Raw genomic sequence first — 17,656 nt, forward strand, 5'->3', positions numbered from 1 at the left:
AGTCACAGTGACACACAGACATTGTCAGAATTATAGTATGATGATGATGATGATGATGATGATGATATGAACAGTATGTCTATATGTACCAAGGTAATTTGGTGTAAACAGTGTATATAGGCTATAAACAGTGTACATACAATGATTTGTGTTCCTTAAGGTGGTTGTATTCCATTTGACTTCCTTCTCCTGTCACAGCAGCTCACAGATCTTGCTGCTGTGTTTGCACATTGCTACTTCACCCAACAGATATGGGAGTTCTTTTTTCTTTTCTCCTTAGTAATGAAAATATTCATCAATGAGTTCAATATAAATCAAACGTGCCTACTACCTAGTACCTCTGGTCTAGAACAAAAAACAAATCAACCCAAGTAAAAAATAAACTTTTATTTTCCAGAGAGACGGCCAGGCCCTATGCCATTTATTGATGACATAATATATACGGGCATAAAAGGACAGACAGATACAGAGATCTCCAACATCTAATTTTAAAGTGAATTTAACACGAGAACAAGACACCACGTGAACTCTCACATGTTCTCCCCGTGTCCCCTAGGGTAGGTACCCTCACATGTTCTCCCTGTGTCCCCTAGTAAGTACCCTCACATGTTCTCCCCGTGTCCCCTAGTAAGTACCCTCACATGTTCTCCCCGTGTCCCCTAGGGTAGGTACCCTCATATGTTCTCGCCGTGTCCCCTAGGGTAGGTACCCTCATTATGTTCTCTGCATGTCCCCTAGGGTAGGTACCCTCACATGTTCTCCCCGTGTCCCCTAGGGTAGGTAACTTCACATGTTCTCCCCGTGTCCCCTAGGGTAGGTACCCTCACATGTTCTCCCCGTGTCCTCTAGGGTGCAGTGATCCTGGTCTCTATACTGCCTCCCCCTGGTCAGCCGCCGGGGCACCTGATGGAGGGGGAATTAGGAACTGGTTGGAATAACGTGTTCCTTCCAAATGCTATGCCCTACCGGGGAAACTCTCTCCGCCCTGTCAGGTGATAAGAAGCGGCCTGCTCACTCCTCATACATTGAAGGAAGCATGTGTTCAGTTCAGGGCTCTCCCCGGGTTGGCAGAGGGAGAGTAGCGACTAGGATCACAGCTTAGTCATTGGCACGGGGTTAAAAAAAATGTAGGCAACAAAAAAATACATTTCTATTTTTTTTAGTTGATTTTTCTGCCCGGCAACGACGATATAAATAAAAAATAATTAATTGATGTGAATTCACACAGGATGTGATGCCACGCAGGAAGTGATGTCACACAGGAAGTGAGGTCATGCAGGGATGTCAGCGTGGAAGTTGCTGTCGGGTCGCGGGTACGAGTCCACCTCCATGGACATGAGGAAGTCTGCAACGAGACCACACCCCTTTTTATTACATCACACCTCGCTGTGTTAACAGATAGATCAATTATTACCTGGCAGTTAAAGTGATTTATTAATTAATACCTGGCAGTTAAAGTGTTTTAACAGATCAATTAATACCTGGCAGTTAAAGTGTTTTAATAGATCTATTAATACCTGGAAGTTAATGTGATTATGTGATATTTGATATTTTAATGTGATATTTCAATTAAAAAAATATATAAGTTTTTAAGTTGCCTGATTCAGTATAGATATATGTGATATTCATTAATTTAGCTGCCTCGCCCCCTTCCTATACAAACCCATCGTAACTTCAAACTCCATTTTAACCATGTTAGATGCAAGGCTGAAAGCGAGGACAGATGCTCTTGCTGGCCACGGAGACATTTTATACATGCATCGCAAGAACGAAACCAAGATATTATTTTTTATATATCCTATTATAGGATAAATGTATACAGGGTATACAGGGTTTGATGAGGGCCCAGGTAGGGCCGGGCCTTAACTTTCAGGCCTGTTGAATGGACAGGTATCAATCAGTCAAAAGGGAGACATCGGAGAGGAAGGACGGGTGGGGACGGGTTTGAGGTCAGATATAGAGTTGCTGGCCGGCTCCATATATACAGATCTAGGTGATGATCCAGTCTTTTCCATGTATGGCTATATCCAGGGTTTGATGAGGTCATGTGTCTTCATCTTCATACAGTATATGCATATAGACAGCCATATACGGAGATGATCACGAGGCGTGATATGGACTGATATGGGCTATATGGAGGCGTGACATGACAGGCGTGACATTACTGATGGGGAAATGCAGGTTTTCATAGTAAACTGCCACCTTCAATAACCCATTTTGGGCACGAACCCCTTTTGGTGTTTTAAAGCATTCTGTTGTACTTTTTGAAAAATCGCTAATATGTGACCTCAAATCTTTGAATATATATTATTACAGAGTGAACATTTTAACTCAAATCTTTGCTTCTGGGGAGGTCCCTGGAACAACATATTTTCAGATGGGGGCGGAGGCCAATTACATATAGTTTTTGGGGTCCTTGACATGAAATATTGAGCATCACTGATACAGAAAATTTCGATGTCTAGCTGAGGTCTGGATAAGATGCAGGCCCCACGCCAGGACTACTAACAGAGCACCGAGGTCTGGATGAGATGCAGGCCCACGCCAGGCCTACTAACAGAGCACTGAGGTCTGGATGCGATGCAGGCCCACGCCAGGCCTACTAACAGAGCACTGAGGTCTGGATGAGATGCAGGCCCACGCCAGGCCTACTAACAGAGCACCGTACGTACCTTCAGTGTAATCTAGCTGAGGTCTGGATGCGATGCAGGCCCACGCCAGGCCTACTAACAGAGCCACCACATAATTCACCACAATCCACGGCTGCAGAATCTGACGCTCCGAACCCGGCGGCCTGGGGGGAAGAGAGACATAGAGAGACACAGGGAGAGAGAGAGAGAGAGAGAGAGAGAGAGAGAGAGATAGAGAGAGAGAGAGAGAGTCATATTGCAAATATTAAAGACAATATTAGCAATAGTACAAACATAACTCAACAATGAAACAGGCTAAGCAAAACAAAATAAAATAAACAGCAAACAACAACATACAAAAACCTCAAACTGTGATAAAAGTCAGACTAAAGAGACAAAATAGAGGGGGAGAGGAGAGGAGAGGAGAGGAGAGGAGAGGAGAGGAGAGGAGAGGTCTTACCAAAGCGTATCATTGGCTGTTGGATAAAGGTTGATACGATCGCTGGTCATTTGTTGACTGAGTGACAGTATGAGAGCGATGAAATACACTGAAAACGCACGCACGCACGCACGCACGCACGCACGCACGCACGCACGCACGCACGCACGCACGCACGCACGCACGCACACACACACACACACACACACACACACACACACACACACACACACACACACACACACACACACACACACACACGTATTATTTTAAACATACACACTGCAATAGTTTCAGACAGAAACACGTCAAAGTCGATTAACCGTATTGCCCCAGAGCAGCTATTAACATTGATCCGGTTGCTATGCAACGCCTCCGTCCCCACCAGCTATGGGGTCCATTTACCTCGGTTCAAAGCAGGATTTTCAAACCTCCATAACTCGGAAACTAAAGGCCTATTCATAGTTTGGATTTTAAGTGGTGAGGTGACCACCGGAGCTGAAATAACGTTGAGCGGTGGTGAGTAAAAATAGAGAGAAGGGCTGGGGCGGTGGTTTGCTCTTCACCGTGGATCAGTGACATCATGTTGTAGTTCGGTGGTCACCTCACCACCGAAAATCCAGACTATGAATAACGCTTATAGCTGGGGGAGAACTCGTAAGAAATCACCACAATTTGGCTCTAGTTGACTAGTTTTTGTTTTTTAATTTTGGTGTGGTGTTAGGTATGGGTATAAGGTTTTCAAAAAGCTGTGCAAACGCGTTGTGTGCGCCCCCTAGTGGGCTGTTTGCACAGACTCAAATATTAGATACGTATAGCTATGGTTGTAAACCAAAATAATTGATAAAAGAGAATAGGGGGCGCTCCCAATACGTTTGCACAGCTTTTTTAAATCATTATACCCATACCTAACACCACACCAAATGCCAAATCTTTACAAGTGCGCCCCCAGCTATTAAGAGCGCTGTCCTTGGTGATCGCCATCCATCCAAAGTTCGGATGTCATTTGTGACTTTGTCTCGCATCGCTCCCGACATGTAAACGTTTCTGGCGACAGGTAAACAGTGTGCGCAAATGCTAATGAACCCCTTTTGGTGTTTTAAACATTATGTTATAATTTAGCAGACCTACAAGCTCGTAGCGCGCCACTTGGTGGCGCGCTACGAGCTTGTAGGTCTGCTATTTTTTAAAAATCGTGAAAATCTGGCGCAAATCATTGAATATATATTCTTTCACAGCGAACGTTTTTAAGTCAAATCTTTGCTTCTGCTGGTCCCTGGAACTACATATTTTCAGATGGGGGTCGGCAGCCTATTACATATCATTTTTGGGGTCCTTGAAATGAAATATTGAGCACCACCACAGAAACATAGGTATTTCAGAAAACTGTCAGGATTTAGAAGACATTTTTTAAATGTCGACGTCAGGCCTAAATGGGTTGTGGACGCAGGCGGTGACACAGGTTAACTAGATGTATGCTAACAGCTAGCAGCAAACAAAGTTCAATTGTTAATCCAGGCCTGAAGTCCAAGCATCACTGAAGTGGGCCCTATTGGTTCAGAGGTCAGTGAGTGGTCACCGCTGTCTAGGCTGTTTTTTACATAGCCTATGACCCCGCCCATCATGATGTGTGATGTCATTTATACAGAAGGTGTGATGTCACTTCCTGTGATGTCACTTACAGAAAGAGGCGAGCGCCGTGGGATCCAACGTGACGAAACCTCGCAGAGCCATGGAGGCCTTGGCCAGGTTCACCCTGGAACATGAATGATAATAATAATACATACATATAGAGGCCTTGGCCAGGTTCACCCTGGAACATGAATAATAATAATAATAAATATAGAGGCCTTGGCCAGGTTCACCCTGGAACATGAATGATAATAATACATATAAATATAGAGGCCTTGGCCAGGTTCACCCTGAAACATGAATGATAATAATAATAATACACATAGGGTGTAAAAACGTGTACGTCACCAAGAGGGGGGTGGCGTCTGAAAAGCTAGCGGCTTTAAACTCTAGCCCACATCACTCAGAATAGAGTGACGGTGGTATGTTTTTGTAAATATTGAGCTCGTTCTTGGCGACAACATAGTGAACCAACACCAGGATGGATAGAAATAACGTCGGGCCCAAATACATTACAAGGACAAGGAAAATGTTGTGAACAAACACGGCTGTGCTTAGATACTTTGTTGAACGTTATGTCTCTGCGCCCGTGCGCCGTACAGCCGAGATCCAAGCCATTCTACGTATTTTTGTAAACTCGTCAATCTGGGTTCCTTGATGCTGTCTCCCTGCTGGAAAGCTGAAAATCTAATTCTGCTCAAACCTGCTGTGGCACTTATTTACTGAGCAAGTCTGCACCATTGTGAGGTCAGTTTAAAAAAAGAACGTATACAAGCACACCGGATAGTCGCTCAATGTAAACAAACCAGACAAGCCAACAAGTATGGCAGCCGCTACCACGTGACACATATGTTGACGCCCCCTCAAGGAGATTTTGGTATGCGCTATTCTTCACTTGCACAATGTAGGAGGCGGGACTAAGGGGGACTTCCTGTTGGGATATCACCCCTGTGTTTGCTTCCTGTCCATCGGGAGTGCATGTAAGTCAGTCATTTTCTACGGACAATTATAGTATTTTCTCGTCACTTGTAATTTTTTTAATTATGTTTAAAAAAAACTTTGATTCATATGGTTCATTCATTTACCATTCGTTTTTATCGTAATGTTTTATTTAGGGTTTTTTTCTCAAGGGGAAAGTTGTATGCTCCAGTGCCTGTCTGTGCTGCTGCACTATACATACAGGAATACAGTACAGTACAGTACAGCGGAGTGCAGTACAGTACAGTACAGTACAGTGGAATACAGCACAGTACAGTACAGTACAGTACAGTACTGTACTGTACTGTACTGTACTGTACTGTACTGTACTGTACTGTACTGTACTGTACTGTACTGTACTGTACTGCACTGTACTGCACTGCACTGTACTGTACTGTACTGTACTGTACTGTACTGCACTGTACTGTACTGTACTCCACTGTACTGTACTGTACTGTACTGTACTCCACTGTACTGTACTCCACTGTACTGTACTGTACTGTACTGTACTGTACTGTACTGTACTGTACTGTACTGTACTGTACTGTACTGTACTGTACTGTACTGTACTGTACTGTACTGTTCTGTACTCCACTGTACTGTACTGTACTGTACTGTACTGTACTCCACTGTACTGTACTGTACTGTATTCCACTGTACTGTACTGTACTGTACTGTACCGTACCGTACTGTATACTGTACTGTACTGTACTGTACTGTACTGTACTGTACTGTACTGTACTGTACTGTACTGTACTGTACTGTACTGTACTGTATTCCTGTATGTATAGTGCAGCAGCACAGACACTGGCACTGGAGCATACAACTTTCCCCTTGAGAAAAAAACCCTAAATAAAACATTACGATAAAAACAAATGGTAAATTAATGAACCATATGAATAAAAGTTTTTTTTAAACATAATTACAAAAATTACAAGTGACGAGAAAGTACTATAATTGTCCGTAGAAAATGACTGACTTACATGCACTCCCGATGGACAGGAAGCAAACACAGGGGTGATATCCCAACAGGAAGTCCCCCTTAGTCCCGCCTCCTACATTGTGCAAGTGAAGATGGCCAGAGCCATTGGGCCTCATGCACCAACCGTTCTTAAGAAGTTCTTAAGAGGAAATTTGTTCTTAGACCCACTTAGGAAGTTTTTAAGAAGGTTTTGGGATCCCTCAATCTTTTCTTAGCTGTGATTTGTTCGTAGGTAAGAACAGAATCTACGCACACTGTGGGGCACTCTTAGGGTGCCTTTTTTGTTCTTAAGTGCAATCTGAAAACATAAAGGGAAAACAGCGCCATCTGCATGATGCTCAAAGTTTGGTCTGAGGACCTCAAGGGGTCCTTGAGGAAGTTCCAGGCAGTCCACAGCAAAATATGGAATATTTTACCACTTTAATCCCATTTTATACTTTGAAAATAGCCAATATACAAGCTCACAAACGTGTCCCATTACTGCCCATTTTGAGCTTGTAGATCGGCTATTTTCAAAACATTTTGATAAATCTTCATAACATTACCCTAGCAGAAAATATTTTCATATGGGGGTCTGCAGAATGCATGTCAATTTGGGGGTCCTTGACATGAAAATGTTTGAGAACCACTGGTTTAGAGTTCACAACCCAACCCAAACAAACGCACCATACCCACCACATAACCCCCCCCCCCCCCCCCCCCCCGCCATCACCCCCCCCCCAGTTGACTATTGTGAGATAAATAATAAAATACATTCATGAATATTGAAAATATTAAAATATTGAAATATTGAAAATGTGAACATTTCTGTTCACTTCAGTACCTCCACAGTATTATTGATTTTGAATGTTTGGAGTCTGGTGTTCCACCATATTTAGACTTTAGTTTAGGTATTCTTGACTTCACTCAACTTTATTTCTATGTGTGAGGTCCTGTGAGCTGCAATCACACACAGGTGTGACTGCAGGCAAGGCCATGGAGTCATGCAAAACTACACCCACCTGGGTGAACACAGGTAGGAAAGTGAATTCCCAATGCCTTATATGGGATTGGTGGGGCGGTTCCCTATGGTAATTAGGATGCTAATTAGGATATGTGGGGCGTCTACCTATGATAATTTGAATGAACTGGCACACCCCTTCAAGTTATGAGGATTTGGATTCATCATCATAAGAACATGCTTACGAACAATTCTGCCTACTTAAGAACGTTTCATGAATCTGACTGGACTTCTCTTAGGAATTCACTTAGGAAGAAATGTAAGAGGAAAAGTTAGGAACTTATTGGCGCATGAGGCCCATTGACCTTATATTATGCACACCGCTGCCAACTTGCCAGCAAGGTGCTAACTAGGTGCAACTGCCCATAGACAGCCCATTCATCCAAACAGAACAGTCCTATCTGATTGTATTAAATAACCTCAAACTCACCAACATTGCAGCTGTACAGAAAGCTCGAATTATTAAGGGGGAGTGGTTAACCATGGGTACGAAAATCGTTGACGTCAGGAGTGGATAGAGGATCATATACAGTAATTTGTTCATGGGGAGATCTAAATGTCAGAGGTCCTTTGACAAATGACTGTGAGCTTCAGTTCTTGACCGATTTCCACGACCTCTATACCATTATTGCCGAATTTCATGGAAAACGACATCACAGCACTGCTAAATCTGTGAAAAATGGCGGAATCAGAAAAAAAACGATAGGAAAACAATAACAGGGCTTGATCCCTAATAATAATAATACCTGTCGAAGGCGGAGACAGTGCTGATAGCCAGCAGCAGGTAGAGCAGTGATTGGCTGGGGTAGGCCAGGCGGTGGTACTGCTGCAGCAGGTTAGGTAGAGTGGTCAGCTGCTCTCCCGCCAGGACGTACACCACGATGACGTTCCACACCGATAGGCCGGCCAGGAAGCCATGGCAGAACAGACCAATCACACTGCAGCACGGACACAGAGCAGACCAATCACAGATCAACAGACCAATGACTGTAGTGCAGTATAGAGCGTCGCAGTCCCGCCCCCCCAAGAGACCCGGAAAAGAAATCCCCGTTCATTTTCCTCATAGAGGAAAATGAAAGTATTTATTTAAAGACGTTTACGCCACGGACAAAGCCAACTGTTGTCGTGACAAATCATGACAATAAACATAATGTTTTGGGCCAAACAAAGAATTAGAAAGTAGAAAAGAAACGGCAGGTTACAACACTTTTGTTGTTTTTCTTCTTTGTAATTATTTGTTTGGTCCAAAATATTGTTTGTTGTCATAATTTGTCATGACTCGAGTTGGCTTCGTACACAACGCTTAAAATGTCTTGGGAAATTTGAAATGTCTATGGGAAAAATGCATTGGGATTCATTTCCTGGGCCTGGCGTCGTCATGAAAGGGGGCGGGACTGCGACGCTCTATAGAGACGTAGAGACAGCTGGGGGTGCGTTCGGAAATACCGCAGCGGAGCGCACTCGCCTATTGGTTTGCATTGCACAGTGCGCTCAGTGCGCTATTCCCGAACGCGCCCAGGAAGTCATGGCAGAACAGTGTGTGTGTGTGTGTGTGTGTGTGTGTGTGTGTGTGTGTGTGTGTGTGTGTGTGTGTGTGTGTGTGTGTGTGTGTGTGTGTATGCATGTGTGTTCGTGTGTGTTTGTGTGTGCGTGTACCTGAAGGTTCTGTGCACTCTCATGGCTACATCTCTGGTGGTCCACAGCTGTCTCACCTCCATGTAATCGTCCATCAGGTCTGCGTGTGTGTGCTGCGCTTGGAAACGCCCTGCGTGCACACACACACACACACGCGCACACACACACACACACACACACACACACGCACACGCATACGCATACGCATACGCATACGCATACGCATACGCACACACTCAAATTGTTTAAATGAAGCCACCTGTGCTCTAATAAAGCCAACTATGCTCCTGTACACCTTCAAAATAAAAAAGAAGTATAGCTGAAAATAAATATATAATGAATGTGAATTATACAAAATACTGCAGAACTCATGTTCAGTATTTATGCTCCATATCATGGTCCTGCCCCATGCGGGAGCTGACTATTTCCATAGACCACGCCTTGGTATAGCTTCGGTTCCAACGGGAAAAAACCTTGGTGTTGTCCTGGACAGTCAGCTCTGGTTCAAAGCACAGATCACAGCCGTCACTCGATCCTGTAGGCTTACACTATAGCATTCGACGAATCAGACCCTTCCTCACCCAGGAGTCAGCCCAGCTACTTATCCAGACATCAGTCATGTACATGTCAAAACTTGACTATTGTAACTCCCTCCTTACTGGCCTACCAGCACGCGCACTTAAAGGACCACTTCACCACTTTTCAACCCATCTTCATATAATAGGTCCTCACTAATAATCATAAAAAAATGGCGCATTTGTTTTCTACTCGGTCTGTCTATCATAGGAGGGCTGTGGGCAGTTCAGAAACCGTCCTCCAGTGACATCATCGATGAGAAAAGTTGCAATGCGAAAATGGAAGCCTTCGTTCTCACGATAATGAAAATCTAAACTTTTTTGTAAAACAATCTTGTTTAAAATAATAAATTGTAAATAAATTGTCTATAGTACTAACTGAGTAGGAAAAGATAATGGAGTATACAAAATGTAATGGAGTAACACTCACTGTTTCTCTCTACAAACACCTTGCCGATTGGCTGGCTCGGCCCGAGGGGGGCGGAGAACAGGGAAAGCTGCGGGATGGGTGATTGGAGGTCGGTGGTGGTGATGTCATCAGACTCCACCCCTAGGTCGTTGGAGTACTGTTCCGCCTTCGACTTCCTTCTTTAAGGTGAAATCGACATGTAAATGAATCTATATGTAAATTAACCGATATGTAAATTAATTGATATGTAAATTTCAAGCCGTATCGCAATTCCGGCGATATTTCATTGATAATATGTTTCTCCCACACATGCGGATGTCCGAAGGAAGCCTGAGGCGCTGTTGATTATCTGTCAGTAACCTAATACTGAAAATTATATACAAAATCGAATCATGAGCTTAAAATGGAAAGTCAAATGGAATCGTGGATTAGACACTCTTAAAGGGACACTTCACCCTTTTTGCAAAAAAATATATGTTAATGACGTTTAGAAGATTTAGAACACTTTCCTGGGGGTCTTTGTGTGTGTAATATGTGGTTTTAGATATTTTAGATTTTTAGCAGTGAGCCCAGTGTCTCTGATGTCATCGACACTGGGCTCACTTCCTTCCTGGACTACAATTCCCATAATGCTTTGGTGATAGACTATCGGGCTATCTTACTGAGACAACATCCAGGAAGTAAGTGAGCCCAGTGTCCATGACATCAGAGACACTGGGCTCACTGCTAAAATCAAAAAGATCTAAAACCACATATTACACACATAAAGACCCCCAGGAAAGTGTTCTAAATCTTAAAACATCATTAACATATATTTTTTTGCAAAAAGGGTGAAATGTCCCTTTAATAATTGGCAGTGGTGGAAAAAGTACTCAAATGTTTCTACTTGTATCTCCGTTACAAGTAGAATTCCTGTATTAAAAATGTACTAGTGTAGAAAGTACTCACTATGCAGAATGTCTCCATTCAAGTTTTATTTGAAAATAGCCGATCTACAAGCTCAAAAGACGTCGCATCGCAACGCATTGTGAGCTTGTAGATCTGCTATTTTCAAATATAGGGCTTAAGTTGCTAATGTATGTTTTGTAATAATAATCAAAATCTACAAAGTAACTAAAGTTGTCAAATAATTGCAGTGGAGTAAAAGTACAATATGTGCCTCTGACAGTATAAGTAAAAGTACTGCAAATGTGATGTACTCAAGTAAAGTACAAATACCTCAACATTATACAGCACTTAAGTAAATGCATAGTTACTTTCCACCACTGATAGTTGGTCAAACACTTTCAATCCGCCCTCCCTATAGAGCGTTGCAGTCCCGCCCCCTTTCATGACGACGAGAGACACGGAAAATAATTCCCAGTTCATTTTTCCTCATAGACTTTTCAAAAAATATTTATTTAAAGACGTTTACTCTGCGGACAAAGACCACTCGAGTTGTGACAAATAATGACAATTTGTAAGAAGAAAAACAAAACAAAAAGTGTTGTAACCTGCCTTTTTTTTCCCTTCTTTCTAATTATTTGATCGGCCCAAACCATTGTGTTTATTTGTCATGATTTGTCACAACTCGAGCTGGCTTTGTCCGCAGCGTAAACGTCTTTAAATAAATACTTTTTGAAAAGTCTATGAGGAAAATGAACGGGGAATTATTTTCCGTGTCTCTCGTCGTCATGGAAGGGGGCTGGACTGCAACGCTCTATAGGTCTTTATGGGTGAAAACCTCCAAAAGTTTGTAAAACTCGTCAAACTGTTCATCATGTCTCAGAAACTGTCTTTTCAAACAATAAAGAAAGTAAGAGATCTACAAGCTCGAAATGCTAGTTTAAAATGCTAGTTTTAAAAATGGAATTCTTTATTTCAATTTTTAGTTCTACCAGCTTTTCAAATGTCAATCAATTAGGCTCCACCCACCTCTTCTTTTTGGTCTTCCTTGTTGTAATCGCAGCGACTGCTTCCTCCCCGTCGGTGATTGGTTCTTCCATGTGTCCGTTAGGTGTGGCGTCGCGCTCCGCTTCCTGCTCTGAGACAAGGACGGTAAATATTAAAGATGGATACCATAGTTTTCTACTTTGTTCTGTGTCTATGGAGTTACCATTACTCTAATATACCCCAGGGGTTTTGTATGTGTCTATGGAGTTAACATTACTCTAATAGACCCTATTGTAGGTGTCTATGGAGTTAACATTACTCTAATAGACCCCCAGGTGTTTTGTATGTGTCTATGGAGTTAGCATTACTCTAATAGACCCCCAGGTGTTTTGTATGCGTCTATGGAGTTAACATTACCCTAATAGACCCCCAGGTGTTTTGTATGCGTCTATGGAGTTAACATTACCCTAATAGACCCCCAGGTGTTTTGTATGTGTCTATGGAGTTAACATTACTCTAATAGACCCCATGGTGTTTTGTAGACCCCAGGTGTTTTGTATGTGTCTATGTAGTTAACATTACTCTAATAGACCCCCAGGTGTTTTGTATGTGTCTATGGAGTTAACATTACTCTAATAGACCCCAGGTGTTTTGTAGACCTCAGGTGTTTTGTATGTGTCTATGTAGTTAACATTACTGTAATAGACCCCCAGGTGTTTTGTATGTGTCTATGGAATTAACATTACTCTAAAAGACCCTAGGTGTTTTGTATGTGTCTATGGAGTTAACATTACTCTAATAGACCCCAGGTGTTTTGTATGTGTCTATGGAGTTAACATTACTAATAGACCCCCAGGTGTTTTGTATGTGTCTATGGAGTTAACATTACTCTAATAGACCCCCAGCTGTTTTGTATGGGTCTATGGAGTTAACATTACTCTAATAGACCCCCAGGTGTTTTGTATGTCTACATTACCCTAATAGACCCCCAGGTGTTTTGTATGTGTCTATGGAGTTAACATTATTCTAATAGACCCCCAGCTGTTTTGTATGGGTCTATGGAGTTAACATTACCCTAATAGACCCCCAGGTGTTTTGTATGTGTCTATGGAGTTAACATTACTCTAATAGACCCCATGGTGTTTTGTAGACCCCAGGTGTTTTGTATGTGTCTATGTAGTTAACATTACTCTAATAGACCCCCAGGTGTTTTGTATGTGTCTATGGAGTTAACATTACTCTAATAGACCCCAGGTGTTTTGTAGACCTCAGGTGTTTTGTATGTGTCTATGTAGTTAACATTACTGTAATAGACCCCCAGGTGTTTTGTATGTGTCTATGGAATTAACATTACTCTAATAGACCCTAGGTGTTTTGTATGTGTCTATGGAGTTAACATTACTCTAATAGACCCCAGGTGTTTTGTATGTGTCTATGGAGTTAACATTACTAATAGACCCCCAGGTGTTTTGTATGTGTCTTCATTACCCTAATAGACACCCAGGTGTTTTGGATGTGTCTATGGAGTTAACATTACTCTAATAGCCAAAGAGAGAGCTGGGGGTCCCCAGCTCTCTCTTTGGCTTGCGCAGTGGTGCCTCCATTTCTCCATTCTCATGGTACCTGACGATGGCGTATCTGTGTTTATATGTCTATGCTGGTACCTGACGATGACGTATCTGTGTTTATATGTCTATGCTGGTACCTGACGGAAGCGTCTTCTTTTTCTTCTTCTTCTTCTGTGGTGCCGCCTGCTGCGGGGGCGGAGTCACCTCATGCGGGGGCGGAGTCACAGGCTCGATGCTTTCAGACTGCCTCCTGCTGGCTGCTTCCTCCATCTGCAGCTCCACACCTCCTGGAAATACAGTAGGTCGCACTTTACTACCAGTAAGACTCTCTGGGGGCGAGAAGTTTACTACCAGTAAGACTCTCTGGGGGCGAGAAGTTTACTACCAGTAAGACTCCCTGAGGGCGAGAAGTTTACTACCAGTAAGACTCCCTGAGGGGGAGAAGTTTACTACCAGTAAGACTCCCTGAGGGGGAGAAGCGACCGAGGTCGCGTGTGCACATCCGCCTGGGTGACGGCAGACTGCTGGGCGAGGGCTGGTGTTTTGGCATGGGTGGTCAGATCAACATATGGAATGAATTCTGTAATGGCCATATATGGAGCGTGTCTTGAGTGTACAGGGTTTGATGAGCAGGTCAACATAAGGGATGTGAACAGGTCAGCTCCATATATGGACATCTAAGGGTTTGAGGAAAAGTGTATATATTTATTTCTAGACAAAAATAAAAATAAATAAATAAATCAGGAAATTAATAAAACCTTATATTTTGAAAACAAAGCGATACTGCCTCATCAACGTTGGTGTTGTGACTTTATATATTGGCAATGACTTGCACGAGAGGGGGAGAGGTGGTGGAGTTAGCTAGCCTGGCTAATAAGCCAGACCGAATCAGCCGTTGGCAAAAAAAAAATTGCCTGCTGGCGGATTACGGTCTGGAGAGGCTCAATTGTACGCCCATTTCCTATACCAGAGAACTGGTGTGGCCAATCGGGACACGGTATGCAATATGGGCGGGCTTTCGTACACTGACGTTCAATGCTTGAGACCTTTGACTGACAGTAGCTCTGACCAATTGCGTCAAAGAGAAAATGTTTGAACCCGCCCCCCGGGAAACAAGATCCATACACAGCATCTCCAGACTCAAATACCACACGACAGTGTGATTTGAGTCTGGCTTATTAGCCAGGCTAGGAGTTAGCTGCTTTAGCAGGTAGTTTGAGGGTCCAATGGAGTGAAGAGGTTTTGTCCAAAGCGTTTTTTTACTACTTTCCATTGGTTCAATATTATCGAAGAAAGGGTGTTCAATAGCACTGATTTATGCAAGAAAATAAAAAAAACTCAAAAATGGAGTTAGGTGGTTTCCTCCTGACAGCAACGAAAACTGCAGTACTCACCATCCTTCTCTTCTTCATCCTTCACCTCTTTCACTTCCTTCTTCGATTTCTTCCTCTTGCTTTTAACTAACGGCATTGATGCTGGTGAAGGTGATGGTGATGATGATGCTGGTGATGGTGATGATGATGATGATGATGATGATGATGATGATGATGATGATGATTTCCCAGCCAATGAAGACGGATATCTGTTGACAGAACAGAACTTAATCACTTGCCAGTCATGGTTTTTAAACAACTAATTGAACAGGTTCTATGCACAGAAGCTCCATTGACGTCTAAAAGGGGTGATATTTCGTCCCTTTCGTTGGCGAAAGGGCCTTTCTGTGTGGAGTTGACACTTGGGTGAAAAAATGGGTTGGTGGTGAAACCTCAACTTGTAAAATTAAGACACAACTAATGAAACAACAACATGAAAAACCAATCTCATCCCAAGCTGCACACAAACACACGCCTTACGTGTATACCGCATCCCCAAGCTGACCATGTCTCTGGTTAGACTGACCACCAACTGACCATGTCTCTGGTTAGAACTGACCACTAACTGACCATGTCTCTGGTTAGAACTGAGCACCAACTGACCATGTCTCTGGTTAGAACTGAGCACCAACTGACCATGTCTCTGGTTAGAACTGAGCACCAACTGACCATGTCTCTGGTTAGAACTGACCATCAACTGACCATGTCTCTGGTTAGAACTGAGCACCAACTGACCATGTCTCTGGTTAGAACTGAGCACCAACTGACCATGTCTCTGGTTAGAACTGAGCACCAACTGACCATGTCTCTGGTTAGAACTGACCACCAACTGACCATGTCTCTGGTTAGAACTGACCACCAACTGACCATGTCTCTGGTTAGAACTGAGCACCAACTGACCATGTCTCTGGTTAGAACTGACCACCAACTGACCATGTCTCTGCTCTGTTTAGACATGCATAAAGTGAGCAGCAAAGTGATTTTAACGTTGTTTAATGCAATCAGATAGGACTTTTCTGTTTGGATGTATATGGGCTGTCAATCAGATAGGACTTTTCCGTTTGGATGTATGGGTTGTTAATCAGATAGGACTTTTCTGTTTGGATGTATGGGCTGTCAATCAGATAGGACTTTTCTGTGTGGATGTATGGGCTGTCAATCAGATAGGACTTTTCCGTTTGGATGTATGGGCTGTCAATCTGATAGGACTTTTCTTTCTGGATGTATGGGCTGTCAATCAGATAGGACTTTTCTGTTTGAATGTATGGGCTGTCAATCAGATAGGACTTTTCTGTGTGGATGTATGGGCTGTCAATCTGATAGGACTTTTCTTTCTGGATGTATGGGCTGTCAATCAGATAGGACTTTTCTGTGTGGATGTATGGGCTGTCAATCAGATAGGACTTTTCTGTTTGAATGTATGGGCTGTCAATCAGATAGGACTTTTCTGTTTGAATGTATGGGCTGTCGAGGCCATAAAGTAGTTTTTTTGCCACTCAGTAGGCGTTCCCGCATAACTTCCGGGTATGATGATGATGATGATGTCACGCGCATACCCTCTAGTCAATTGGAGATACAATATATAATATGGAGATATTTAACACTGTTACTGAACACACACTAATGCAATGATTACTGTCACACTATAGAGCTATTTAACACTGTTACTGAACACACACTCTAGAGTGTGTGTTCAGTAACAGTGTTAAATAGCTCTATAGTGTGACAGGTAATCATTGCTATATATAGCAATGATTACCTGTCATAATATAGAGCTATTTAACACTGTTACACACACTCTATGATTACTGTCACAATATAGAGCTATTTAACACTGTTACTGAACACACACTATAGCAGTGATTACTGTCACAATAGAGCTATTTAACACTGTTACTGAACACACACTCTATAGCAATGATTATTAGTCACAATATAGAGCTATTTAATGCATATTTAAAAAGAAAATACCACTTACTTCAGATTTCAGAACAAGAATCGCCTTTGCTGTTCGTCTCTCTCTCTCTCTCTCTCTCTCTCTCTCTCTCTCTCTCTCTCTCTCTCTCTCTCTTCCCCCCCCCCCCCCCTCCCAGGAGATTAGTGTCAGCTTAGCGCTATAGCGCCGCCACCGAGGATCAGACCCAGCTCTGTGATCGCTCTGCTCCGCTGTGATGTCATCAGCATCCCAGATCGGACCAATGGGCAACTAACCTGAAAAGAGAAGAGAAAAAGAAAAGAAAAGAAAAGAAAAGAAAAGAAAAGAAAAGAAAAGAAAAGAAAAGAAAAGAAAAGAAAAGAAAAGAAAAGAAAAGAAAAGCATTTAGATAAACAACAACAATAATAATAACAATATTTTATTGATAATAGTTTAATCAAATCATTGAGAATATTTTGTATTGTTTATTATATTTTAATGTTATTTATTAAAAACCTTGACCTTTGAACTCTGAGTTGCTGTGACAGATCAACCAATCAGCAAGCAATCCAATTACATACACGCGCACACACACACACACACACACACACACACACACACACACACACACACACACACACACACACA

The 17,656-nt window shown here is 42.6% G+C and overlaps 1 protein-coding gene across 1 annotated transcript; it reads right to left on the reverse strand.

The window, feature by feature from the left end:
• Positions 1-1,271: 1,271 nt before the first annotated feature.
• On the reverse strand, positions 1,272-15,190 carry tmem237a (transmembrane protein 237a; the record flags this gene model as incomplete). Its single annotated transcript, XM_079518620.1, has 10 exons — positions 1,272-1,345; positions 2,673-2,794; positions 3,091-3,178; positions 4,752-4,825; positions 8,408-8,599; positions 9,318-9,426; positions 10,302-10,459; positions 12,195-12,303; positions 13,858-14,007; positions 15,115-15,190. 10 exons carry the CDS (start codon positions 15,188-15,190, stop codon positions 1,272-1,274), a joined length of 1,152 nt encoding a protein of 383 aa, XP_079374746.1.
• Between the last annotated feature and the right edge of the window lie 2,466 nt (positions 15,191-17,656).

The sequence above is a fragment of the Electrona antarctica genome (assembly GCF_951216825.1).
Source record: "Electrona antarctica genome assembly, chromosome: 13".
NCBI lineage: Eukaryota > Metazoa > Chordata > Actinopteri > Myctophiformes > Myctophidae > Electrona > Electrona antarctica.